The sequence below is a fragment of the Maniola jurtina genome, chromosome 8 (genome assembly GCF_905333055.1).
Source record: "Maniola jurtina chromosome 8, ilManJurt1.1, whole genome shotgun sequence".
Classification (NCBI taxonomy): Eukaryota; Metazoa; Arthropoda; class Insecta; order Lepidoptera; family Nymphalidae; genus Maniola; species Maniola jurtina.
The window spans coordinates 10,718,237-10,744,982 of NC_060036.1; the positions used below are offsets into that span (position 1 = coordinate 10,718,237).

Consider the following 26,746-nt stretch of genomic DNA (forward strand, 5'->3'; position numbering starts at 1 on the left):
TCAAAGCAAAGGCTTTATAAACAAGCACACTACAGTACGGTGGTATACTACGGAGCTGTGACAAAGGCTCCAGCATCTCTATTTGCACGTCTAACAAAATTGTGCAAACTTTTGTTTTTGGAATAGGTATTGCTTTTGTTACGAACACATACATTTCTCGTTGGTTTTCTATGCCAACTGGTTAACTAACAATAGCTTTTTAATATCCTGCGAGTGCTTGCGTGAGTGATTTACAAATTAGGCACTTACTAGACTTATACCTTTAAAGAGTATGTTTTTTCTATATTTATATTTAGAATTATTCTCATATATGTGAACATCGTTCTTCTGAGTAATAAACTCTTTAAACCTCAAACCTATTTCCATAATGTCCTGCTCTGATATATTATGTGCGACAGTTTGTTACATATTGTACTGTATCTTATTGTATGTATTCTCTGTAATTGATTAATAAACACGCATCAAGGTGTTGCAGTTGAAACATATAAAGTGAAACATTATACAAGTGTAAATTAAAAATTTATAACACCCCCGACAAGTGAAGGTTACAGTAATTAGAAAAGAGCTGATAACTTTCAAACGGTTGAACCGATTTTCTTGGATTGTAGCTAAGAACACTCTCGATCAAGCCACCTTTCAAACAAAAAAACTAAATTAAAATCGGTTCATTAGTTTAGGAGCTACGATGCCACAGACAGATACACAGACACACAGATACACAGATACACACGTCAAACTTATAACACCCCTCTTTTTGGGTCGGGGGTTAAAAAGAAAACGCATCTCAATCTCTAAAGGGCTTCTCTCTCTCTACGATAACTTTTTGCCGGGGTTCCAAAGGCTGCAGTTTGTGAGTGCGGCGTTATTAATGTCTATCATCCCCCGTACATTCCGGACAGGGCCTCATCTAATTATTTTCTTTTTGAAGCAGGAATTGAGGGATAAAAATTTTCAAGGGACTAGTATAATTGCAAACGGCCGTCTAAAGACGAGCTAGTATCGAAAGTAGCGTTCTGTTTTGGTGGGCGTTTTCGACGGAAAAGATGTGTTCAATGATACTTCCGTGCGTTGCAATCCAGATATAAAACAAGAGTGAATATAAATCTTCTAGGTAAACGCTTTTCATCTTAGACTACATCATCACTTTCCAAGCATGTGTCTATAATGAATAAAAAACTTCCGTGCGATAAAAGAGTTACTCTTAAGTGGCACCTAAAGTAATTCAATGTTCGGAAGAGACGTAGGAGCAAATCTCAAGGCGAATATATTCGTATGAACAGGATTTGATTTGGTCCCTCACAATTGCACTGTAACTTCGTTCCATAGTTTCAATTCACTTGGCTCGTTTCATTTTCCCCTATTCTTTTATTTGCCTCGATGGCTCGATAGGCACTTTTGTTATTGTCGACACTGTGATTTATGAACGTTGGGAACTTTGTTTTTTGCTCTGCTTTTCAGTGACTGCTTAGATAGGAAGGAATACTTACTTACTAGTTATTGAATTTCTTATATTTTGTCTCCCAGAGCCTAGTAAGTTCAAAATAAAAAGATCTCATGATATGCCATGTTGATAGTCAAAAAGTGGGCTTGTCCCAAAGTTAGACAACAGTCACAAAATATTCCCAGTTTACGGTATCATTTTGGCAGGGATTTAAGTAACATGAAAAATGGCGACATTACACAAACTTTCACTCCCTATTCAACCCTATGTTCATTATAGGTTCATACCTACTTCTATTTACCAAATTATATTGTAGTGTGCATTTACCGCCGCATCATACGGGGATCAAGTAGGTAGTTATAGTTTTGCTGGTAGAGTACCCGGTAACTAACCGCGTTCAAAGCTTCCAACACAAAACATGTTTAGATAGGTAGCTTGCCCGTAAGCTGTTTTAATTAACAGACTGATGAGTTTTACAGTAGAAACGGTAGTAAAACGATTTCCAAATCTAAAGTTTACAGTGATTTTTTGATTGAAAATTGTATACAGTAAAACTACTACTTATTTCTTCGTAAAGTAGTCAATAAAGTTATAGCTATGAGGTAAAATCAATTGTGTATTTTCGTACTTATTTAAAACATGAGCATGATCATTGGTCGAGTGCACTTGTGATTATAGCTGCCATTACCAAAGCCAAGTTCATCTTGTAGGGATTCTTTCAGAGTCGCGTTTTCCGGCCATTATTCAAGCATCGTGGAAGCACAATGTGAATATCTATTGACTCTATTGATTCGTCAATTATATTGAATCAATACGCGCCTCGTCCATTGCCATTTTAGCTTTTCAACCCGGGCTCTGTCGGTTATCTCTGCTCCTATGGATCTACCCATTTTTGATTTGATGATCTCTGTCAAATTTAGGCTCTACGGCTACAGAAATAATCAATCTCCTTTGGGCAGGGCCGGCCATCATTAATAGGCGAACCGGCGTTTGAATGGCGAAGCAGTTATAACGTCTAAGGGTACGGGTAATTATTCTTTGGTATGGGCACATCATAGATAAGAGGCGACTAAATGGACTCATGGACTCTAAAATCAAAATGCGCTCAGGGCAACAGGTATGATGTAAGAGAAATTACACTCATTTTACTTGCGGTTTATCAATAAGTATACCTAATAGTACCTGAATAACCAGCTATTTTTATTTCCATTTTCCAGACTTATTGTAAGTAGCACTTTATAAATAAAAAATAACATTAAAATGATAATTATAGTATGGAGATTTAAAAAATGTACCTTTTTTTTTAATTCACAATAGGCAAGCGCTTGACCACAATCACACCTGATGGAAAGTGATGATGTGGTCTAAGATGGGACGCGTTTACCTAGAAGGTGCCTATTCACTCTTGTTTTAAAGATACCCGGTGACATGAAGAAATGGTGAAGTGGGGACAAGATCGAAAAGTTCCTAAGTAACTAAATGAAAGTTGCACCTATACTGCCAGGGGGCGCCAAAGTTGAATCTTGTACCGTCGACAAAACTGGCTCAGGCCACCATTCCTATTTACTATAACAGCATAGCAATTCAAAATTATGAACATTTAAGTAATTTTTAACAACAATATCGAGTATACTTACTTCTAGCTTAAACCGACCCCCCATCCGTCACATTTGTGTTCTACGAGTATTTTGTTGCGAAATTGTATCAAAGGGTGCCATTTTAAACACTGGCCTAGGGCGCCGAGCTTGCTCGAGTCGCCCACCGCTCCCCTCACAGGTTTATGTCCGCATAATATACCACATAATAGAGATATTTCATTGTTTAGGTGCTCTTCCGTGTGCTGTGTTTTAGTCATACTAATGAACAGGTACTAAAAGCTTGTTACTTGTTCTGACCTTGACCTAGTTTAAGTTTAATATGAAGATACTTGGCTAGGCGGGGTTTCTGAGTTGTGACTTGTGAGTGCCGGTAGGATTTAATTAATAAGGTGTTCGCGTACGATGTAATAATTAATTATAGCATACTTAGCTGTATGTTTTGAATTCCTAATTTATTTATTATGACCTAAACTTACATTAGTATTTAATGTGATCATTTATTATTAAAGAAGTGTCCAGGATCTTGCATGAAGTTTCTTCATTCGACCTAGGTCTTACCTTAAAATTACCGAATAAAAATCTGAGAGGTATATTCTATCGCCAGGTGGTTCACTCATAGTGCGAACTTAGATTAGTCAGTGTGAAGATTATTTAAGAAGGCATAGGTTAGCTAACTATAAACCAAACTGTATGGAAAGTCCTGGGAAGCGCGCTAGGGTTACCTACAGCTACTTCTCTTAAATAAAATCCAATCAGAAAGATTCCGGTCATTTTTTTGTCTGAATTGAGTGAACGTAAAAAGGCTACATAGGAAGTTTAATTTTCTTTTGAAGTTTTAATCAAAATAATACTTTCTTCAATTCGTAAAAATTGTTTTACTTTAATTTATTAGAATAAGCTTAATTTCATTTTCTTCTTTTAGCTGTCCCTCTTTTGTATTGTAGAGAATTTCCAGTCCTTTGACTAAAGTACAGTGAGAGATCAGAGACACCATAGATTTGTCAAATTATACTAAAGGCGAAGTAAATCAAACGATTAACTTGAAAATTATTGAAGAACACGATTTAATAGTTCGGAATAGCTGTTCTATAGGTGGCTAATTAGTGTATCGTTATAATTAGGTATAGTATAGTTTCGCCATATTAGGTAGGACTTTTACAGTTAGATAATACAACATTCTTCATTGTGTAAGTACTAGTCAAGTTGAAGCCATTTTCCAGAAGTTTTTGCCATATCGTCGATTCTAAAAATATGATTAACTCTATGACCGCGACGATAAATGTCCAAGAACTTATGACAAAGGAGATATGATGAAGAAGTTAATATGACAAACTTGTAAAGTTGCGGACCAAGTTAATTGGCAATAAACTAAACTTAGGGCAAATTTCATGACAGCCCGCCGCGCGTCGCGTCGGTGAAGCCATGACCACATCAAATTACCAAGTAAACAGCGAGGAGAGCAATATAATTAATAAGTAATAATACTCATCTATAGATAATAAAATTAATAGTCATGGTAACCTAGTGGCACAGCTAGTGGTTAGGACGTCCGCTTCCTGTTCGGGAGGTCGAGGGTTCGATTCCGGGCACGCACCCCTAGTAGTCACACGTTGCACGTCACCCGCGCTATCCCGCACGAAGTTAGTGCGGCTGCTTCTGGGTGTGCGGGACGGCCCCACCCCGATTGCCATCCCGGCCTGTCGCGGGACACTGCCTGCCTGCTGTTGCCTACTTTTTCATTATTGACTGTTCTTTAATACTGCGCGGAAAATGAAAGGTTGACTGATGAACCAATCACGCGGCTTGGTAGGTAAACACCCCCGGCATCTTGCCACATTTTGTGCTATCAAATAGATCGATAAATCATCAAGGTTTAAATTTTTTTAAGAGAGAGCTTTCTTTTTTTGTGACACCAAGAGCTGTAAAAACCACGAGCGTTAGGCACTTTGTGAATTAGACAGGCATGTACGTTTAGCTTGTGGTATCTTTGCCTCCTTCAATGTGGGCTTTTATAAATATTTAACAAGGGTCCGCTTAATATTCTGACACAGATGTGACAGGCTGAGAGTTTTTATGTATAAACGATAGGATCCCAATTAGGGGAACCTGGATATACCTACCTTGAAGGGAATATTTGTCATGGAAGTATATTTTGAGCAAAATTTTTGAAGTAAAGGTTGCGCTTCAGTTCAATCCAAGTTGATAGTTAAAGTTAAATAGTAGAATGGGTGTGATTGCAGATTTTAAATCATTTTCATTTTGTGAAATAATTCTTTTTTCACATCGTTTTTTCACGCAAAGTGATTTTTAATTTTCATTCCCGATCACAATCGTTTGCTACATTAATTTAACTAGGAATAAAGACCAAAATCAATAGATATATTTGCACTTATCATTATAAGTGCGAAAATTCGCTTTTCATAAAACGTAGCAAAACATTGTTTGCTACGTTACTTGAACGAAATGTTTTCCCTCTCTCTCTGCGAGTGTTCTCGCTTGCGCGCTCTTTAGCCCCGGGAGATGTCCGTGTGTGCGCGAAATATAAACAATAAGCGGAATTTTCAAACTTTGTGAGATATTTGCTTCGTGAATATTGAATATTCATAGGCTACTTTAAGTACAATAAATAGTAGGAAAAGGCTTTTCACACGATTTTTCACTTGCTGTGAAGTGGTCCATCTCTAGTAGAAAGCGATTGGCTATAAACATTTCTGTAACACCACTGCCTTTGCGTTGCCAACTTTATAACGACTTTGTACCTATAACCCAATTTCTTTGTTTTGAGCGAAACAATGCAGATGGAAGGCGGTTCCATAATTTGCTTGTAGGTACGAGTGTAGACATTTACCTACAATATCTTCTTGTACCAGTTGCAGTGTAGATATAGATTTACCTCGAAATATAATATAGTTCGCGACAGGGCGACATGGCAATCGGGGTACGAGGCGGGGAGACACCGTCACCCGCGTTTCCCGCACCGTGGTAGCACGGGGGCAGGGCGGGTGTGCGGGGCGTCCCCACCCCGATTGTCATGTCAACTTGTCGCGAACTATAGTCATAATCGTTTGTCAAAAGATAAAGATTCTTAATTTTCTTTTAATATTATAAACTAGAGAAGGCCCGCGGCTTCGTCTGCGTGGATGTAGGTTTTTAAAGTTGAAAGTTGAGATCCCAGAAAATCAAATTTTTTTTTGCGAGTAAGAAAATCAAATTTATTGTTGCGAGTAAGTTACGAGCTGGACGAAGTCTAGATGCATTATCCTGTATTTTATATAATAATTAATAATATACATATAATTAATAATATATATAACAACTTACGAAATCTCGTTACGAATAAAGTTTTTTTAGTACTTAGTTATTTTTATAACGAGTATTTTTAACAAGTTTCTATTTTTGTAAGTAACATCCTGCAAACCACGAACTTCACTTAAAATATTTTAACGTATTCCACAAAATTTCGACAACTTACCCGTAATTCAGCATTCTCTCGTCCTGGAGAGCCATTTCCGGTGAAGAGCACTCCGGTGTTTGTTGGCTTATTTAACATTAAAGCGGCGGACAATGCCGTTTTATAGAGCCTTTGAAACCCTCAGCATTTCAAAGAGAATGCAAATGGTAAAGACAAATGGCGAAAAAATTACAGAGCATTCGTACCGTAAAAGTAAGTTAGGCAGGTAGGTACCTACTTGCCTTTTACCCAGTGTTTTCAGTTACGATTTTGGTTTTACCTTAGTTTCTGTGAAAGATCGCCCTAAATTACCCTGAAACCCCTTATTTATTTATTTACTTAATCATTTATTTAGGGCAAATAGGTAATTAGAACAACACCATTTCATCTTTTTAATATCCATGTATTTCTTCCATTTTCAATTAAGCATTAAAATTTTACTAACTCTCAATTTCATATTAATAATTAATTATTGTTGCATCTGATTCGTAATAATTATACTCATAATAAAAATAAAATTATGCAATGCAGACTGAAAAACTTTTTCATTCTCTCCTTATCCTTTTTGAGCATAAATCTAAAAAAAATACAAAATATAGATTGGGTGGGTAATGGGTAGGTATAGAAAATAGAGTTAACACTTAGTTCGATTTTACCCCAAATTATCCTAAATCCCTGTCAACATAAAAAAACCCTCTAGCCCTACGTATGCGGTACGCGGTACCTACATAATATCAATTTTAATATGACGGAAGGCAGTCCGAAAACAGGGCGAAATCCTAATAAATAAATAAATAAAATGAAGATTTTTTTTCATATACCTACATAAGATTTCTTCTAAAAGTGAAACATTGCTTTTATCTTTCTAGTTACCGATAAAAACAATTTTATTGTCGGTAATCGTTTTCCTCAGTAAAAGTTCAACAAATCGCAGAAAACTTCTGGAAGAAACTCAAGATTTTTCCTGGCGCTTTAGACATTCTGGTTTTTTACTTTTATCACAATTTCATTGTTAGTTTGCGATACGAATGTCCAAAGCGTCAAGCATGGCGCGACCTACGCGTAGGTACGAGTAGACCGTACTTGTTGGCGTTTAAATTAGAAATAAAACTTTAGTGATTTATTTTATAAAGATACCATCAACTCATTATTGGAACCTATAAAGCCTATAAAATATAACAGTTTAATTTTGATGCTATAATATATGGTTGTTAAACAAAATATTAAATGGTCGTAAATGAATGAGAAGTATTAGATACAAAAGTCTCTGAGGATTTTCATCAGATCTTCGCCTTTAAATGGAAATAAAGTAACTTTAGCAAAGCAAATAACTTGCAAACTTTACCTACCCAAGAAGATTTAAATGTGTAGCACGTGTGATTTAGGAGAGAGATGTAATATTATAAGAGAGTGCAATGTCTTGGAAAATGGTCACATTTCGTATCTTTTAGGGATCCGTATCCGTACTCAAAGGGTGCCAACGGGATCCTATTACGAAGCCTCCGTTGTCCATCCGTCTGGCCGTCCGTCTGTTCGTTGTCTTGTTTGTCGCGGGCATCATCTAGTAATTAAACTTAAGTTAGTAACACACTGGTGCACTACAATATCTTGTGCCGTAGGCAGTCTCGGTTGAGGTTGGCCGCCTAAATTAAGTTGGGAGGAACATTGTACTCAATTTGCAGCGGAGGTTTTTAAGGTTCGGTATCCGAAGGGGATCGGGACCCTATTACTAAGCCTCCGCTGTCCGTCTGTTTGTCAGCGGGCTGTATCTAGTGAACAGTTGTAGTTAAAGAGTTGAAATTTCACGGAATGTCTATTTTAAATGCCGCTATAACGACAAATAATAAAAATTTCAAAATGGGTGACTTGAAAATTAAAGTGTTATTTTTGTACGATGGTACGGGACCCTTCGTGTGCGAGTCCGACTTGCACTTGGCCGATTTTTTGATGATGACGAGGTTTGCTCCTCCAGTAATATTATGACACCTCTCAGTTAAGGAGGGTGTCTAATGGGTTTCTGTACACTTGGTAGCGTCGCGTCGCGAGTCGGAGCGTGTCGAGATTTCAATTTAGCCACAGATTCCATTTTATAGCGTCTAGCTTCGACTAAAGCCCTCTTCGCATAAAAATAGGTATAATATGTAATAGTATTCAACGAAACTGAAACCTTTTTTAGATAGGCTGCCTTTTCATGAGAATCTTCTGTAATGCGTAGCGGACATTTAGCGAGCGATGCGTGTGAAGGTGAACCCATCAAAAAAGACAAAAATACTGTCAATATTTACCATATATTTACCATAATATAGACAACTATAACAGAAAACAAGAAATGTATTTATACATGTTTGTCGAAGTATAGATTATTATCGGTATGCGATGATGAAAAGAGAAACTGCTGAGGTTCTTGTTGGCTCTTTCTCAGTAGAATCTGAACTGGCGCGGGCGCACCGGTAGAGGCTTGAAATATATTTAATTGTAAGAGCTTTTTTAAATTCAAATTCAAAATTCAAATGATTTATTCGAAATAGGTAATATTTACACTTTTTGATAGTCCACGGAAACTTAAAACTAAAGCTACGAGGATTCCAAACGCACGCAGGTCTGAGAAGAGCCTACACCAAACTCAGCCGGGTATTCTTTTTATTTTCACCACTTTACGCTCCGACTACATGCTCATTGCTCCGCCTTGCCTGCGCAGTCCAATCTTTTGCAGCTTTTAGAACTGCACGGGATACCGTCTTGCTGTCTACATGCACGCACTTTTATTTTATTTATATTTATTATTTTAAGGTACGCCCACAGCATGTTCACAAAACACTTAAAAATACAATAGGTATAGTCTTATTCAGTGTGACACACCACTTACGGGCACACACAACTCCTGCAGGTAAAACAATGTAATATACATGACCGATCGCATAATATTAGTACATAATAAAGGAAAAATTATTTAGCTCCGAAGAATAATAAAACAAAAACAAGATAATATTAACAAATAGCTGTGCTAACTGGCTTGTGCAGGCAAGCTCTCAGTTAAGAGTGCGTAACCGGAGCTTTTAGCAGGATAGACTGTGTGACGAGAATTTTAAGACAGTTTATCCTTGTTCAAGATATCGAGATATCGGTTGCCACAGCTTAAGCTGTACCTATGAGTATTATAATGTTGTAGACCGTAGCAGTGCCTCAGGCGATAATTTGATCACAAGCCCATTCACCTGTGATGGACCAATTACTAGCTAGGTAGGTAGGTAGTTTACTACATTTTCCTCGGCAATTTTCCGGACTTTAGAACTCGAGATCGTTAAAATATGTAACATGATCTTATAACCATAGAGCTACGAAGTATGAATCAGCTTGTTAATGGAGCTTACGAGTGGTTCGCCCCAAACTGAGACCTCGCGGTAGGTATCCCATAGTTCCTATAAGATAATATTGTAATTTGTAATCATTGATTTCGAAAGAGCCATATTTGGTTATTCTGAGATTGTAATAGAAGACAGCACCATCTACTTATTAACATCACTGTGAAGTTATGTTAAAAATACAGATGCCCATTAAAAATGAAATAATTTCGTATCTTTATAACATTTCTGTAATTTTAGTATTTGTTGTTCAAATACAAGGTACTTATAACTGAAATTATACACAAATTTCAGTTTTTCGTATATAGTCGTTTTTGACATATTACATATAACGTCGGATTCAATCTCCACTTTGAAAGCCCTCCATTTCGTGAATGTTAAGGGCAAAATAAAAAATAAAAAATTCTGTTTATGGTACATAATATACCGAAATTTCGTATTCCGAACTACTTTAGTTTTTGAGATACCTATATACAGCTGAACGTTAAAAATATCTTTTTTCGTTGCTAAAGTAGCAGTTAGCACTGATATTTAAAATGAGCTAAAATTCTCTCTGTCTTAAAAACATTCAATATGTCAAGGGCATTTTTCAGATATCGACGGCTTGAAAAATGTTCAGTAGGTCTAGAGGAAAGAGGTCGTTTCTATTTCAGTAATAGTGCCTGTAAAAACTGGAGCGATGTTTCCATTTTATAAAATACGCGGGCACATTTTATAAAGAATCTCACCTGGGGATTACGTAGGGCAGATATTAATAAGTTGTTTCAATGATGCAAGTTAGACCCATTCCATAGTCGCCCGGCAACTAAGTCGACGACGACTGCAGACTGAAGTCGCTGTATGTAAACGCACGCAATCAACTTCACACGCATACATACGGGGAGTTTCATATAATAATTTACAGATTCTAATGATCGCCGTCGACTGAGTTGCCGGACAACTAGCCGACTGTGCGTAATGACTATTAAAATCTCTAATTTATATGGAAGTCGTCGTGGCTATGCGCACGGAGTTGCGGCGACTGCGAGCCCATAGACACGGCGACTTCCATATAAATTACAGATTCAAGTTCAAGTGTGAGCCGGACTCGCACTCGATGGGTTCCGCAGCATCGTACAAGAAATAACAATTTATTTCATGGCGGCCATTTAGAATTTTTTAGTATTTGTTGTTATAGCGGCAATAAGAGTACACATTCTGTGAAAATTTCAGCTTTCTATTTCTCAACATTTCTGTAATGGTTTACGAGTACAGCCGCCGACAGGCAGACAGACGGGTGGACAGACGGACGGACAGCGGAGGCTTACTAATAGGACCTGTTGGCACCTTATGGGTAAGGAACCCTAAAAAAAGCTGATAAAAAATAAAAAGTCATAATGAACAAATTATTATTTTTTATCTGCCCGTTACGAAATATAGCTGAATCACGCTTTTCCTGCAGCCCAAGCACTATTAGGTATAAAAAGCTTTCACGCAACTTTTCACTCTGCCATTCTTTGGCAGATTTTTGTCAACCTTCTTGGCACAGTGGTGTGCACTTTGGTCTTATTAATGAGAGGTCGTGAGATCGATTCCCGGCAGGGGAACTTTTTTAATTTCTAAATTTTCTCTGGTATGCTTTGGTGGGAGGCTTCGGCCGTCGCTAGTTACCAGCCTAGCGGCAAACCCGTGCCACCAAGCGATTTAGCGTTCCGGTTCGATGCCGCGTAGAAACCAAAGAGGTAAATGGGTTTCATGAAAACTGCTATATATCCCTTCCAGATTAGCCCGCTACTATCTTAGACTGCATCATCAATTACCACCAGCTGAAATTGCAGTCAAGGGCTAACATGTATTTGAATTCAAAAAAAAGCTTTGCGATAGCTGGGAGAGAGATGTCACACTGATTGTACTAGGACTGGAGCTGAGGGTCTAAAAGTTGCGCTTAAGAGGGGTCTCTCCGTCACTCGCTCCATACAAACGTTGTTCGTCTCTCATTGGAATACTAACCAATCATACTCAATGGAATTTTGTAGAAACGTTCCGGGAACTAATATCTATGCCTGTGGTTTTCCAGATTTCCGTTAAAATATTCGGTTTAAAGTTACGCGGTCTTAAAAATTCACGTACAAATATTTGAGCTCCTGTAATTTTAAAACAACATATTTTTAGAAAAATCTTAAACACCACAGGCACAGATATTAGTTTCTAGAATATGTCTGCAAAATTTCATGGACTTTAGTTGCTTAATATTCAAATGAAATTGGGGCTACGATTGTATGAAGTAAGTGACGGAGAGAGCCCTGTTAATGAGGCATTATAAATGTTTAATTAAAATCGGGCTTCCGTTAAACGTTAGGTACGCAGCGCTCGACTGAGAATTTGCTACTACGAGATTAGGGGTTACAAGCGAATTCAGTGGGGTGTGTAAAATCGACTCTGCCCGGGTTGATCAGAATAGCTCAAAGGTATGTTCGACAAGGAGGCTGACAGAAGAATTCAGCTGGGCTGGGCAGCATTTTCAAAGCTACGTCAGGTCTTCGAATCGTCGATACCGCAAAGCCTTAAGACTAAGGTCTTCAATCAGTGCGTCCTACCTGTGATGACGTATGGAGCAGAAACGTGGACACTGACAGTTGGCCTCGTCCACAAACTAAAGGTCGCTCAGCGCGCTATGGAGCGAGCTATGTTGGGTATTACTCTCAGGGATAAAATCCGGAACGAGGAAATTCGCAGAAGAACCAAAGCGACCGACATAGCTCAAAGGATTAGCAAGCTGAAGTGGCAATGGGCAGGTCATGTCTGTCGCAGAACCGACGGCCGATGGGGCAGACGTGTTTTGGAGTGGAGACCGCGTACCGGTAAGCGCAGTGTGGGACGACCTCCTGCCCGCTGGACCGATGACCTGAAGAAGGTGGCGGGGAGCGGGTGGATGAGGAAGGCGGAGGACCGTGTTTGGTGGCGCGCTCTTGGAAAGGCCTATGTCCAGCAGTGGACGCATACAGGCTGATGGATGGATGGATGGATGTTCAAACCAGTAAGTGATACTTTTATGCTTCAAACTACGTACGTAACTGTATTAACTTACCTTTTTTTATGGTTCCTTATTTCAATGTTGCTGAATTTCGTTTAGACTGTTTTTTTACATTTAAAAGTAGTTTTGATTGGATAAGAGTTTTTACTGTTACTCAAAGAATTGTAATATAGCCATTTCATTAAAAATATATTAAACTATAACTATATAACAAAATTCCGTAATCAATTTTGCATTTACACAAGTTTAAAAAATCGATGAAAACTATGCTCCTGAGAAAAGCATATTTTACAATCGAAGATTATGTAAATGACAAAAATTGTATAAAAAACTTGTATAGTGTGGCATATTATTGTAAATTAAACAGTTGAAAAGAGCAACCTCCGAGTTTCTTGCTGGTTCCTCTCGCTAGGAACGCCATTCCGAACCAGTGGTAAAATTATTTTGACGATCCAAAAGCACTTGTAAAAGTTTATTTGAATAAAAATAATATATTCTATTCTATTATTATTATTAATATATTACTACTCTTATAATATACTACAATTCTATATATTACAACTATTTTCAGTAGTAAGGATAGGAGGTAGTTATAACTGGCGGTATATCTTGAAACAACTCAAACTAAGTGGGGGTGCTCTTAAAACCAAAGGGACGTCTAAAGTCGAAATTGCTATGCTTGTGGAATGTAAACATAAAATAGGTATGCCTACGCTCGGTACAGAAATCACCCACAGGCGTCTTCTAATTGCTAAAGTTTACTCGTAAGTACCTTCAATTGGATTTCAGTCTGTCGAGCTCGTAAACATTAGATCCTTTCGCTTTAGATTGCCTTCTCCTGAAATTTACAACTTGATCTAGTTATCTAATATGAGATAAAGGCCGAGCCATTATAAACGTCACGCTAAGTGCTTACAAAATATTTAAAAGGCTTTGAAACTATTTTTGTTGGTCAAGGTCTCTCATTGGGTACTATAGGAAATAAAATAAAATATCAAGAAACATCGATAAAAATTTTATTGATATATTATGACGACTGGAAGTCGCATTCGTCTATTAAGCGTACGTTTCTCCCGACGCGACGTCTCTTTTGATTATCTGCTATACAATGACAAAGATAAAATTGTTAATGGTTAACATTCGATTACAAGACGAAGACTGTCCGACGAGACGGGGCGGGGATGTGGGCGCGCGCGCAGTGCCGGCGCGCGGCCGGAGTGGAAAACGCGCGGCCCTTATTACAAATACTTACAATTTTCTAACTAACAATAAGTCTAATAACTTTGTTTTCTAATATCGAAAAATTTACAATGAAAATAGAATTTACTCTATAAATAATATGACGCAGAGCGGACGTCGGTCGTGAGTCGACTCAGGACGACCGGCGCCGGCGCGGGCGTTCAGTCTATCACATTGAAAGATTCATGAAGTAAGGTACATCGAGCGTACATGACTAAGAAGTATCTCGCGTTTCACTCACCACCTGAGAAAATATAGTCAGTACTTGACAACTATGTAATATTTGAATTTGAAATGCCTACACGAAAAGGTCTTTTAGCGACGAGCACAGCGTGGCATCGCATCCCTCCGAAGGCTCTTCTTCCTCGGATCTGTTCAGAAACCAGCGCTCGCCTTCGCTGCGCCCCGCTTTACTCGTGCTAGGTGTCGGCCGTGTTTCACTCTCGGTTTTAGATATCGTCGTCTCTTTGGGGATTTGTGCGCCGGACGTAGATGGCCCAGGGCTTGCAGTGCCACCACTTCGGAGGAAAACTTCTATAGCACTTCCGAGCGCACTGGCGTCCACGACAGAACCGGTCGGCCTGTCCCAAACTACGGCAGCTGCGTCGCCCGAAGACGGCTTGGAGTCAGGTGCGAATGTCACTTTAGGTTTCCTGGTTTCATTTTCTTTCTTTTTAGTTGCTAATGTTTGATGTCGCCTAGCGAACCAAGTAGCTCCAGATTCTGTTAGTTTTTCCCTCAGTGCTGACGCATCGAAGCTGCTCGAGCGCATGTCTGCTAGTCGTCTATTTTTCAGTTCAGGCTTGCCGCACCGGTCGATTTCCGTGGCTGACGATGTCAGAGCGTTGAGCATGAGTTTCAGATCTGTGTCTGTGCACACGACCCCTGCTCCAGTACGCGGTGGAATGGGGGGAGGTGGAGGCATTTCCGAGGCACGGCGACGAGCTGGGATGGGCGGTAACTGTGCACCCATGAAGTCCGAATGTCTGCGTCCTCGGTTTGTGTACCTCACTGAGCCGCTACTAGGAGACCGCTCATCCAGAGGTTGCACTTCGCAAACCTTTTCATTTGACGTATTCCATAAACGCATTCGTACTTTCCGAGCCTGTACTATGTCGTCCATTATATCCAGTTGGAGATTGTGCGTGCTGCCGAGCGTGTCTGTAGCAGGTGGGCCTGTAAAAAGAGTTTTTGCTTTGAACACATCAACATATATCATCTATCATTTTTACTCGAATCCCAAAAGGATGGTTATATGTTGGACCTTTATGATGTACGTCCGCTCCGATGTACGCTCGTAAATACTCAATGGCTGAACCAATTTTGATAAATGATACTATTATATTCTTGATGGTGCGAGCGTCACTGGGTACATACAATTCTTAAAAACAAAATGGTGGATTTAATGCGGTTTAATGTGCGGGTTGAAAAAGATGGAGTGCAAACCTGAGTCGGGGATTATTTGGAAACTTTTTAATACGCTTGTTAATAATTTATTCAATGAACATGATAAAATATTTGTTTTACATTTTTTAATACTCGCTCCCGAGTCACGTCGACTGCCGAGGGCGGGGAACGCCGCGATTGATTCTCGCCGGCCTCGTCCGAACAGCGCCTGAGGCACTCTTGATATTGTTACTACGGAATGTCTGAAAAGAAAACTCTTTGTAAGCTATTTGTTGTAGAAAAACAGTTCTTATTAGAAAAATAATAATAGAGTATGTACCTCTTAGGTACATGTAATTGTAATAATGAATTAATTATTATTATTCATGTCTTTCAGACATACCTTCGACCACCTGGCTGTGGTGAAACCTGACTTAAAGTAGCCAGGAATGCAGCTTCCCGCGCCTCGTGAGCTGCGCCTTCTCCTCTTTCGGACAGACGACGTACCTGTCACAAAATAAATACATTGAGTGATCGAGATGCATTTCGTGTTCATATAGGGCCTACGTATTATAATCACAACATATTTTAGCGAAGCCTAAATTGAATGAATTTTGTTAATTTTATCATCGAAACCCATCATCGGCTTACTACTCTCAGAATGCGAAAGTTTTGGCCATTACGCTGGCTAAGTGTGGATTGGCAGACTTCATACATCTTTGAGAACATCATCGCTAACATGCAGGTTTCCTCACGATGTTTTCCTTCACCGTTAGAGAAAGTGATATTTAATTGTTTAAAAGGTGACTGGAGATTTATGTATTTCATGTGTTACCTGACTAGCTGTAGGTCCCGACGTGCAGGAGGGTGTTGGTAACGAATGCTTGCGCGTTTCACGCCACGGCGACAGATGGTAAGGGTCTGGCGGGGACTCCTGGTCCTCGGAGAAGCCACGGATGGGGAGGGGCGCGCGGTAGCAGGCCTCCGACTCTTCAGCCCCGCTTTCCTCCACTACGATCAAAGGCTCGCCGCCGCCGGCCATCGCCATTGAACCGCGCCGCATCATAGCTGTGGGAAAATATACCTACATAGAATAAACCGAACCGTTGATAGAATAGTGCTTAGGACATCCGCCTCCTAAAATAATAGTTTTTATAATTCATTGAAAGTCTAGCGAATTAAGTCTATTTTTGTTGTATTTTCGCTGTTTACTTTTAATTCAAAATACCTAAGCAGCAAAAGCAATTTTTAATTTAATATACCGTACGCTCGGTACTTGAGTTCCGCCCGACACCTGCTTTCATTTAATTATGAGCCACTCTGCGGGAGGTACTGATTATTATGAATAACTACACGTAATTTTCAGACTTCAGTAATTTCTTGCTATGAACGCAGAACGTCAAGTAAGTTTATGATAATTAAACTTGCAAAGATCATGTAGCTATACCATCAGCTATTATTTATTTTCCAATTAATACCTACCTACCTACTTTGTATGTTTATTGTTTACAGAATAAGAGAATCCCCTTGTTGTATATGTCCCATATCCATTTAAAGTAATGCGAATCACATCACTAAAAATAATGTTAAATATGCATGTGGAAGGAATAAAGAGGAGAGAAAGACCAAAGAAAAGGTGGATGGATTGCGTGAAAGAGGATATAGGTACGTGAGAAAAGGGTGAATAACGTGTGACCGGATGACAAAAGTAAGTAGAAGAAGAAGACAAAGATATTTTGTGTCGAACCCACGTAGCTTGGATTAAGGTCAGGAAGCAGAAAATTTTTTGATCGAGGTGTGAATTTAGTATGAATGTTAGTCTTAACGTTAGAACATTAATTTAAGTACGAGTAGTTTGAATCATGATAAGATATACAATGGAGTTGCTAAACTCATGAAATCGATTAAGGTAAGTCGTAGCTTTCAGTCATGGACTTATTTGTCCGAGCTTTCAGAAGCAAAGTGCAACAGTGTGTTACCATATCCCGGGGATTCTGAATCGATATATCAACAGGTACCAACGCCAAGGCTGCAAGGCAAGGGCTGTCAGGTGATTTGTAGACAATGCGGTTTATTCACTGGGGATACATCGTGCATTTCGTCTGTCATATGCCGCAAATACAGTAGATCTATACATATGGTAATTTCCATCAGTTTATAGAGAAACGTTTCTGAGGTTACAAAATACAATAAAAATCTCACTACTTAGAATTTAATAGATACCATGGGTCCGAACTCCGAAGCTATGTTCGGTTACCTATTACTGAAACTCAATCCACGTCTTCGAATTACAAATATCCGATATGTTCAAAAAATATAAATTCCGAGGAAAGAAATATTAGCTGATTTTCATGTGGGTGGAATCCAAAGATTTCCTGCTTATTTACGACTATTCGAGCAAAAGTCGTACATTTCTATTAGAACAATAAACATACAAAGCGCGAACCATTTTCGTAAATCATAATTTATGGACCTATAAATTGTGATTTACAAACGAGGCATATATTATTTATTGGATACTATTATCCTTAAATATATGTTCCTCTGTATTTAAATATATTCATAACTTTATTCTAATAAATTGAAATTTAAATTGCTCAGGTTATATTTTTAAAGGTACTCAAACCACCTAAAAACAATAATTGTCTTAAAATTTTGTAAGTATATATTTATAAAATTAATTTTAACTGTATTTAAACATAACTAAAACATAATAGACATTGAAGTAACATGACATTTTTAAGTAGAGCTTTTCTTGCCCAATGTAGAACTTTAAAAAAAATTCTATCCTATCCTATCTAATGCAGAAGCTGAGAGCGAGAGATTAAACTCTAATTTGCTGGTTTGAATAAACTTTAAATCTTACTAATGTTATAAATGTGAAAGAGTGTTTATTTGTTGGTTTGTCATTCAATCACGCCACAACGGAGCAACATTTCGATGTAATTTTTTGGATGGGTATAGTAAAAGATTTGACATAGGAAAATTAAGAAGTTCCAAAGGAGGTTTTAATTTTAAACCCAGATAGGTAAATCTACGCGGATGAAGTTGTAGGCATCATTTAGTTTTTATACATAAGTATAAAAAATTATTGACTCTATAAAGGCGCGGCAACCCTAGCTGTGACCTAGTAGAGTGACCGAGACCGTTCCATATCTACTCATGTGACCTACCACGTTCTACTGGCAGTAGTAGCACAGGTAGTAGTATAGTCATCTACGTATATTGGGAGGCACCTTGCTATTGTAGGTAAATACTTCGTTGCCGAACATCAAGGATGAGCGCAGCATAGCTCCATAGTCATTACTAAAAGCGTAGGTGAATCTCACATCGATCCCCAGTGCCATCGATTTAGGGTAGACTGGGACAACCCTCAGAGAAGTAACGAAGTGGCGCAGCATCTTTATTTATCAACTCATATAGACCTTTGAAATTCAGTTCAAATAATTGTCATAGTTAGATTCAGTCACTCAGGGCACTGTTTTACGTCTTTATTGTAAATGCGATGGTTTGAATCTCTGTACATGTACAGTCAATTTGTTACTAGTTGATATTATGTCAGTTCTGAATAAAACAGCTTGGTAATATAACTATTCAAATTGGTTCACTAGTTTTAGATTCATCGAATAAAAATAAATAAATAAGTATTTTCTCTATATAACATTTAAGATATTACCCATCTTATTTTTTAAATGTTGGTTGGAAGCGGGCTTACTTTGTAAGAAGTACGTGATACACAAGGAACAACAAACTTAGGTAATTCTATTTTGGCGATTATAATCCAGTTCCTTGTACATATTTATTTTAAAATAAAATAACCATTGATTTTGAAAATAAGAAAATAACTAAATATTCTTTTGTTTAGAACCATAATGCAAACACAGTATACAGTACAAAAAACAGAAACACAGAAAAAATAAAGATCACGAAAACTTAATCCTAAAATACACAGCATGTACCTACTACCTACCTATTTCAATTTTCAATCGAGAAACGCGGTGGGTTTCTCGGTTGACAATTGATTTTCAACCGAGGTTCATTTCATATAATAAGTTTTTACAAAAACAACCAACATTTCAGGATATGCGTTTCATGGTGACAGCTCAGGAATTAAGAGGGCTCCTCCGTCACTCGTTTCCACTCGTTTCATACAATCGTAGTTCCAATTTCATTTGAATATTAAGCAACCTAAGTCCATGAAATTTTGCAGACATATTCTAGAAACTAATATCTATGTCTGTGGTTTTCCAGATTTCTGTTAAAATATTCGGTTTCAAAGTTACGCGGTCTTAAAAATTTTCATACAAATCTTGGAACTCCTGTAATTTTAAAACTACATATTTTTAGAAAAATCTAAAACACCACAGACACAGATATTAGTTTCTAGAATATGTCTGCAAAATTTCATGGACTTTGGTTGCTTAATATTCAAATGAAATTGGAACTACGATTGTATGAAACGTGTGGAAACGAGTGACGGAGAGAGCCCTGTTAACATGCATTTCTCGCTGTACAACTTTGATAACTACAGAGCGCTTTGCGGTCGATGTCATTTTCATGTTAATTTATTCCAGATATACTCTCTAAAAATTTTCAGAATGAGGATTATTGACTATCAATCCATGCAGAGCGTTCTAAAGGTCAAAGTCTTCTATCAATACCTAACGATAAAATCGATGATTCATTTTACTGTATATCAAGTATGGATGTATACAGTAAGCACTTTATGCATTCCAGACTGCAAGCCAAGCCATTTAAGATATCTATGTAGAAAAATTGGCAAAAATAAAATTGCCATGAAAAGGTAACAAAAAGGTGTCCACTTTAAGGGTACGGCTTGGGATATTATTTAGGCTATTATTATGCTTTAAAGGCATTATGTCGACAGGTATTTACGGTAATTTAGGGTCAAATTTCTCTTCTGGTGATAACGCTATTTTTAGCCACTCAATGTTGAATTTTTTAGATTTACCGAAGAGGATAGCGAGAAATGGCTGAATTAAAAAATAACTGCATTGCAGAGTAGTAGCATTATGTAAGGTAGAAGTAGGTTAGCTAGCTATATTAATTAATATTCGTAAGTGATCGACGGATTAAAAAAAGAAAATTACAACCAAACACCAGCTTAGTCACAAAAGTTTTAAGATTTCGATTCGTGAAAGCGAAATAGTTATGCACCCTAAATTAGGTCATTTCAAAATAAAATTTAAGGGTCAAGGGCGAATTCCTACAGGAATTAGGGTAAAACCAATATCGTAAGTGGAAACCCTGGACACAATGTCAAATATAGGATTCAATTTTTAAAAAAAAGGGTTCTGGATCGATGTAAAAACCTTGACGATGACCTAGTTAAGTGATCCCGGTCTGCCACACTGGATCGTAGCTTAGTAGTGAGGAAATGGTGCCGGCCATTTCCTCGCTACGGTAACTTTATTACTGTGACAACTTTGAATGACTTGCGATGCTATCGGCTCACCAGGCGCCTTGATTGTTTCAAATTGCTATTGGGGCACTTTTTAGGGTAATTTAGCGCTAGTTTCTACAGAAACTAGGGTAAAACCAAAATTGCAAGTGGAAAGACTGGACAAGACTACACAAAATCGAATGTGGAATAAAATTTTTAAGAATAAGGGATCTATAAAATTCTTGATCGATATGGAGACCTTGACGATGACTTAGTTAAGTGATCTCGGTCTGCTACATCGCTTCGTAGCGAGGAAATGGTGCCGGCCATTTCCTCGCTACGGTGACTTTATTACTGTGACAACATTTGAACGACTTGCTATGCTATCGGCTCACCAGACGCCTTGATTGTTCCAAATTGCTATAATGCAAGTTTTGAGTATAAGGGATTAATTTTGGATCGATGTGGAAACCTTGACGATGACCTAGTTAAATGACCCCGGTCTGCCACACTGCACCGTAGCGAAGAAATATGCCGGCCATTTCCTGGCTATAGTGACTATTACTGTGACAGCTTAGAATGGTTTGCGATGATAGCCTGGTCAGCTGATAAGCTCACCAGGTGCCTTGATTGTTTCAAATTGCTATAGTGAAAGTTTTAAGTATAAGTGATTAACTCTGTTTCTTTGTGGAGACTTTGACGATAACTTAGTTAAGTGATCCTGGTCTGCCACACCGGACTGTAACGAGGAAATGGTGGCAGCCATTTCCTCGCTACGGTAGGGCTGCCATACGTCCCGGTACACCGGGACATGTCCCGGTCTGAAGCGTTGTGTCCCGGTATCCCGGTCAGTAAGTTAGTTGTCCCGGTTTGGTGTTAGAGCGTTTGTCTGACACCGCTATCAACGAGACGGCAGCGAGAAACGAGATTATTTTGGACTGAGTTCAGATTTGTCAGAGTATCGACTAATTTGTGATTAACTCATGTCAAACTCATTATCATGACTAATTTCTTAAGCCGAACGCTTTTTATATAAACCTGAGGAGATAATACTGCCATTGGAGCTATTAGAATGCCATAGCCTACTTTGTCGTATTAGTTTACAAATTGTGAAAAAACCAAATTAAATTTGAATTTCGCAGTTAGACCCGTTTAATGCACCTTAAAACGAGTCATCTCGTTTAAACTCTAAGCAAAGTCGGAGCAAAGTCAAAATAACGCACCTTCTTTCGACATAGACAGCTGTATACACATAGCAAATATGGCGAGTCCTTTCTCAAATTTTACACGTAATAACGCTTTCGGCTCTATAAATATATTACTTTTCAGGAGCCAAAAAAATCACTCTACATACACAATATTATATGGCCTTGCTTTTGTACATTGTAATCAACATATCACGTGAACGGTTCCGTGATTTATTGGGTATACAAACAACCTTATCAAGAATGACAAGAAAATCTATCGGAAAATCGAGAAAATCCGACTAAAAATGTCAACCTGGGATTTTTCATGTGCGACAAGAGTTAGATACATGAAACGCGTCATTATTCATTACCCCACGCCATGGTGGAAACTTACATTTTATTTTACAAACTCGCATGTAACAACTAGCTTTTTTCCACGAATTCGTACTATAAATATTTAAAAATGTTTTTTATTCTATAACAAGTTAGCCCTTGACTGTGATATCACCTGGTGGTAAGTGATGATACATCATCACTCACCACTAGGTGATATTACACGCATCCATGGCATGGCAGTTTTATTAAATCCATACCTACCCCTTATCGGTTTCCACACGGCATCGTACCGGAAAGCTAAATCGCTGGCAGTACGGCTTTACCCATAGGGTGGTACTGAGCAGAAGCCTCCCACTAGACCAGACCAGAGAAGGTTTAGAAATTATAAAATTCTAAATTTCCCCTGCCAGGAATCGAACCCCGGACCTTCCATTAATAGGACCAAAGCGCACTCCACTGCACCAAGGAGGTCGTCAAAAATGACTTTGCCATAAAAAGTTGCTAGAATGCTTTTGATACTAACCCGGGAACCCGAGAGCCCCCACTTCTAAGTCCACAATGCTCACCACCCACTGCGCCACTACTTTCAAAATATTTGAAAATTGAAAAAAATTCACTATTTTCAAGCTTTAAAGTGCCATGACATGCACCGGTTTTTTTTTGGTAACCTTAATTTTCTGAATTGGTATTGAATTCCTCTATTAACAAATGATTGATGATATTAAAAACCTATAAAAACTCATTTTTACTCTAACTTTAATTAAAGTTAGTCTTGAATTTCAAGCAACCCAGTCGCGCGGTATATATTCTTAGTATCACGATTCATAAAAAAATACTTTCCACGTGGCCAACAGATGGATGAAGGTCGAACTTATTCGGAAGCTCGTACTGCAACTAAGCAAAGCTCTAAGGATTACGATCGCCTATCGGAAACAAATTATTTTTCTAACATGAAAATCTACTCAGAAATATCGTAATGTGAAATCGTAAAAAGGAAATGGACGTTCACTTTGAAATATAAAACGTCTGTGAAAAATTTGTTTTTGTGATGGATATGTTTTCGTGACCCTTCTTTTCTCGGATCGGAGGTGCGATCCCAGACACCCATAGAACTTTTCGAAGTTAATATGTGCGTTTTAAGCAATCAAATATTACTTGTTTTAACGGTGAAGGAAAACATCGTGAGGAAACCTATATGCCAGAAAGTTCTCCTCAATGTTCGTAAGGTGTGTGAAGTATGCTAATTCGCATTTGGCGGAGGACTATAATGGCCGCAGCCTTCCTTCTTTGACCCTTCTTATTCTGAGAGGATGACCGATCTCAGTAGCGTAGCCGGCGATGAGTTGATCATGATAATAATAATGTTAACGTAAGCTTTACGTAATTTAGGACCCTTAGCTTATAGATAAATAAATAAACAATCTTTATTTTGCAAAAATAATGCTCACATAAGTGTTTTGACCACTTACTCCCAAAGAAGTAAGAACTTTGTCATGGGAGCTAGAAAATATACATAGCTAAACTATGTAAGTAGGTACTTTCGCTATCCAAATCAAGCTGGATCTCTTTAGTTTCTTTTCACCCCTTGAAAGTTTGATAAACGAGTTTTAAGTTGTTTAATGTATTATTGAAAGAAACAGACACTCGTCGTCTAACTCGATGAATGTTTTTCGTTTTGTTATTATTAGTATAAAGATTAAAGATTCTAATTAGTCTACGAGTTCTAAAATAAACTACAAATGTTCTTTTTACCAGCCCCACTCACTTCAGCTTTGCACGAGTGGGCAAGTGCTCGCTCATCTATTCTAAAGACTGTTTGAATTTTAATACAGTGGAGCAGATATTTCTACACAATTTTCATGAGTTGTTTTGAATGCATAGATATGTTTGAATGTCGTTAAATTGAAGTTGAATACTGCACCTACTACGTTCAGTAACATATATAGCGAGTTAAAGTGAAAGATAAATATTAAGATTTTGTATTATATAGCATTATTAGCATCAGGTTGATTTGTGAACGTGTAGGTTTCTATAGAAAAAGTCGTAGAGTTTAATCCCTCAAGGGAGCAAGCCCATTTCACGGCTTGGTGATATATCACAATTATTATCAATTTTCTGAGTCCCTCAGCAGTGATTTTCGCCTACCTAACTATAAATAATAACAAGAAATAAAATCGGGGACAGGCGGAAGACATGAATGTCCTCGGTGGGTAAAACAGATCATAATCATGGATGTTCTGGAATCTGTAAAATTATTGGTAAAATTGTACAAAATACAGACGGCGTTTTATCTGAGTAGATAAGTGATTGAAGCAAAGTAAGATGTTTCATGCACACAGGTAGGTACCTACCTCCAAAGTCCATACTAATAAAAAGGCGATGATAATAATATGTAGTAAAGATTTCTAAGTATGAATATATACGTATATACGTACAGCACACTTCTGTAAACTCGAGCAGAAAGTGAATAATATTAAATAAGAATAAGTATTAAAGACAAAATTTCTTTGCCAATAGTAAGATTTCATAAAATCCTTACACAGTAAGTACGTACTACCTATCTAAAAAAAAAAAGAAATGCTTTAGGAAAAATATGAAAAAGAACAGATTTATTAAAACTTCTGGGGACTGAAGTGTGAGGAGATAAAACTTGAGACATGGGCATTAAAGCGTAGAAAATTTAAAAGGCTGATGATAAAAGGAAGAAAGGCGTCAGAGATAGGATCCTTAAATATCATTTGATGCCTGTCGCAAAGTGCGTGGGACTTGCGTGGGGTAGGTACATTTGTTATACCTATACACAATATCTAAACTACATCAACAGGTCTAAATCTAGTGCTATTCTTTTCTGCAAGAAGCATTACGAAAGGAATAGCGATACATTTATACCTGCCATTTCAGTTTTTAAGAGATTGTGAACAACAGAATTAGTCACATTGTCGTTGTGTGATAAATGTCTGCCAAATGTAGTAAAACTATGAAAGATGAGCACAATATATACCTACTTTCAATTTCAGTAAAATTGCGTAGATAGTGATAGTCAATTTTAATTAAGTAAAAATCCTTTGAAAATAGTAGGAATTCATAAAATGAGAAAAAGAAAATACTTAAAGAAAAGAAACAGTTTTATTAAAACTCCTGACCCTGAGGATTCAAGAGTAGGTATATAAGCTATAGACAAGGGCAATAAAACGTGGCAAAGTTAAAAGGCTGATAATAAAAGGAAGAATGGCGTCAGGGGTCTTTAGGATTCTTAAATATCATTTGATGCTTGTCGCGAAGTGCGTGAGGCAAACTTCGGGTTTAATTACGCTGAGGAAAACCGTTTCGGTCTTGTAAACGTTGTTTCCACTTTTCTTTTTACTTACGTTTCTTTTTTTACGATATTCAAAAGCGCTAACACACTAGGACGTCACGGCGTGTGTGACACGAATTCGATGTGTGACAGTTAAAATCCATCCACTTAAGAGGGCTCTCTCCGTCACTCGTTTCATACAATCGTAGTTCCAATTTCATTTGAATATATTAGCAACCAAAGTCCATGTTTTGCAGACATATTCTAGAAACTAATATCTATGTCTGTGGTTTTCCAGATTTCTGTTAAAATATTCGGTTTCAAAGTTACGCGGTCTTAAAAATTTACATAGAAATCTTTGAACCCCTGTAATTTTAAAACTACATATTTTAGAAAATTCTAAAACACCACAGACACAGATATTAGTTTTTAGAATATGTCTGCAAAACTTCATGGACTTTGGTTGCTTGATATTCAAATGAAATTGGAACTACGATTGTATGAAACGAGTGACGGAGAGAGCCCTACTACCAAAAGGATTGTGCATTGACTCGAGAATATTATTGGACGGGCAGAGCTCTATATACCTGAAGCAAAACAACAAAAGCCTTAAAAGCATTTTCTAATAACACTTCACTACCTCCTTCATAACTATAGGTAGATAGATATAACTAATACTTAGAGTTTATATTCGAAATTACACCGATATTTTTGAGGATCTAGATGAGCTTACTTTGGCTTTGCTCAGACTTTACTTCGAGTTAATACGCAACAGATTTGTCTTTTCTTGTCCGGTTTTAACTGAAACTTTGCTCTAAGCATAGTTAGAGTATACTTTATAGGTCTCCTGAGGGTTCTCCATAATATTCTTAAAGGTGTGTAGACTTTGTCCATCCGCACTTAGCCAAGGTAGTAAACTATGGTTTAACCCTTTCCATTCTGAGATTAAGTATGACTAAGTACTCAGAATTATTCATGCGTGTTTGTATTTGTTTGTACGTGTTTGCCCGAGTCAAATTCGTAGGAAATGCATT

General features: G+C 37.8%; 1 protein-coding gene and 2 long non-coding RNA genes across 3 annotated transcripts in view; 1 reads left to right on the forward strand and 2 right to left on the reverse strand.

The window, feature by feature from the left end:
- Positions 1-21,781, reverse strand: LOC123867316. Its single transcript, XR_006796384.1, has 3 exons — positions 21,641-21,781; positions 6,424-6,429; positions 1-12 (listed from the first exon to the last, which is right to left on the reverse strand). It is a non-coding gene; the product is annotated as an uncharacterized LOC123867316 (long non-coding RNA).
- Positions 10,494-21,833, forward strand: LOC123867317. Its single transcript, XR_006796385.1, has 3 exons — positions 10,494-10,504; positions 11,166-11,170; positions 21,775-21,833. It is a non-coding gene; the product is annotated as an uncharacterized LOC123867317 (long non-coding RNA).
- The window catches only part of LOC123867313, a 23,798-nt gene continuing 10,916 nt past the window's right edge, over positions 13,865-26,746 (reverse strand). The window contains exons 2-5 of the mRNA XM_045909298.1: positions 16,326-16,558; positions 15,894-15,997; positions 15,632-15,753; positions 13,865-15,280 (exon numbers count right to left, since the gene is read on the reverse strand). Coding sequence (XP_045765254.1) covers positions 14,403-15,280; positions 15,632-15,753; positions 15,894-15,997; positions 16,326-16,556 — 1,335 coding nt within the window. The 5' untranslated portion in view covers positions 16,557-16,558 and the 3' untranslated portion in view covers positions 13,865-14,402. The remainder of the gene's footprint in view (positions 15,281-15,631; positions 15,754-15,893; positions 15,998-16,325; positions 16,559-26,746) is intronic.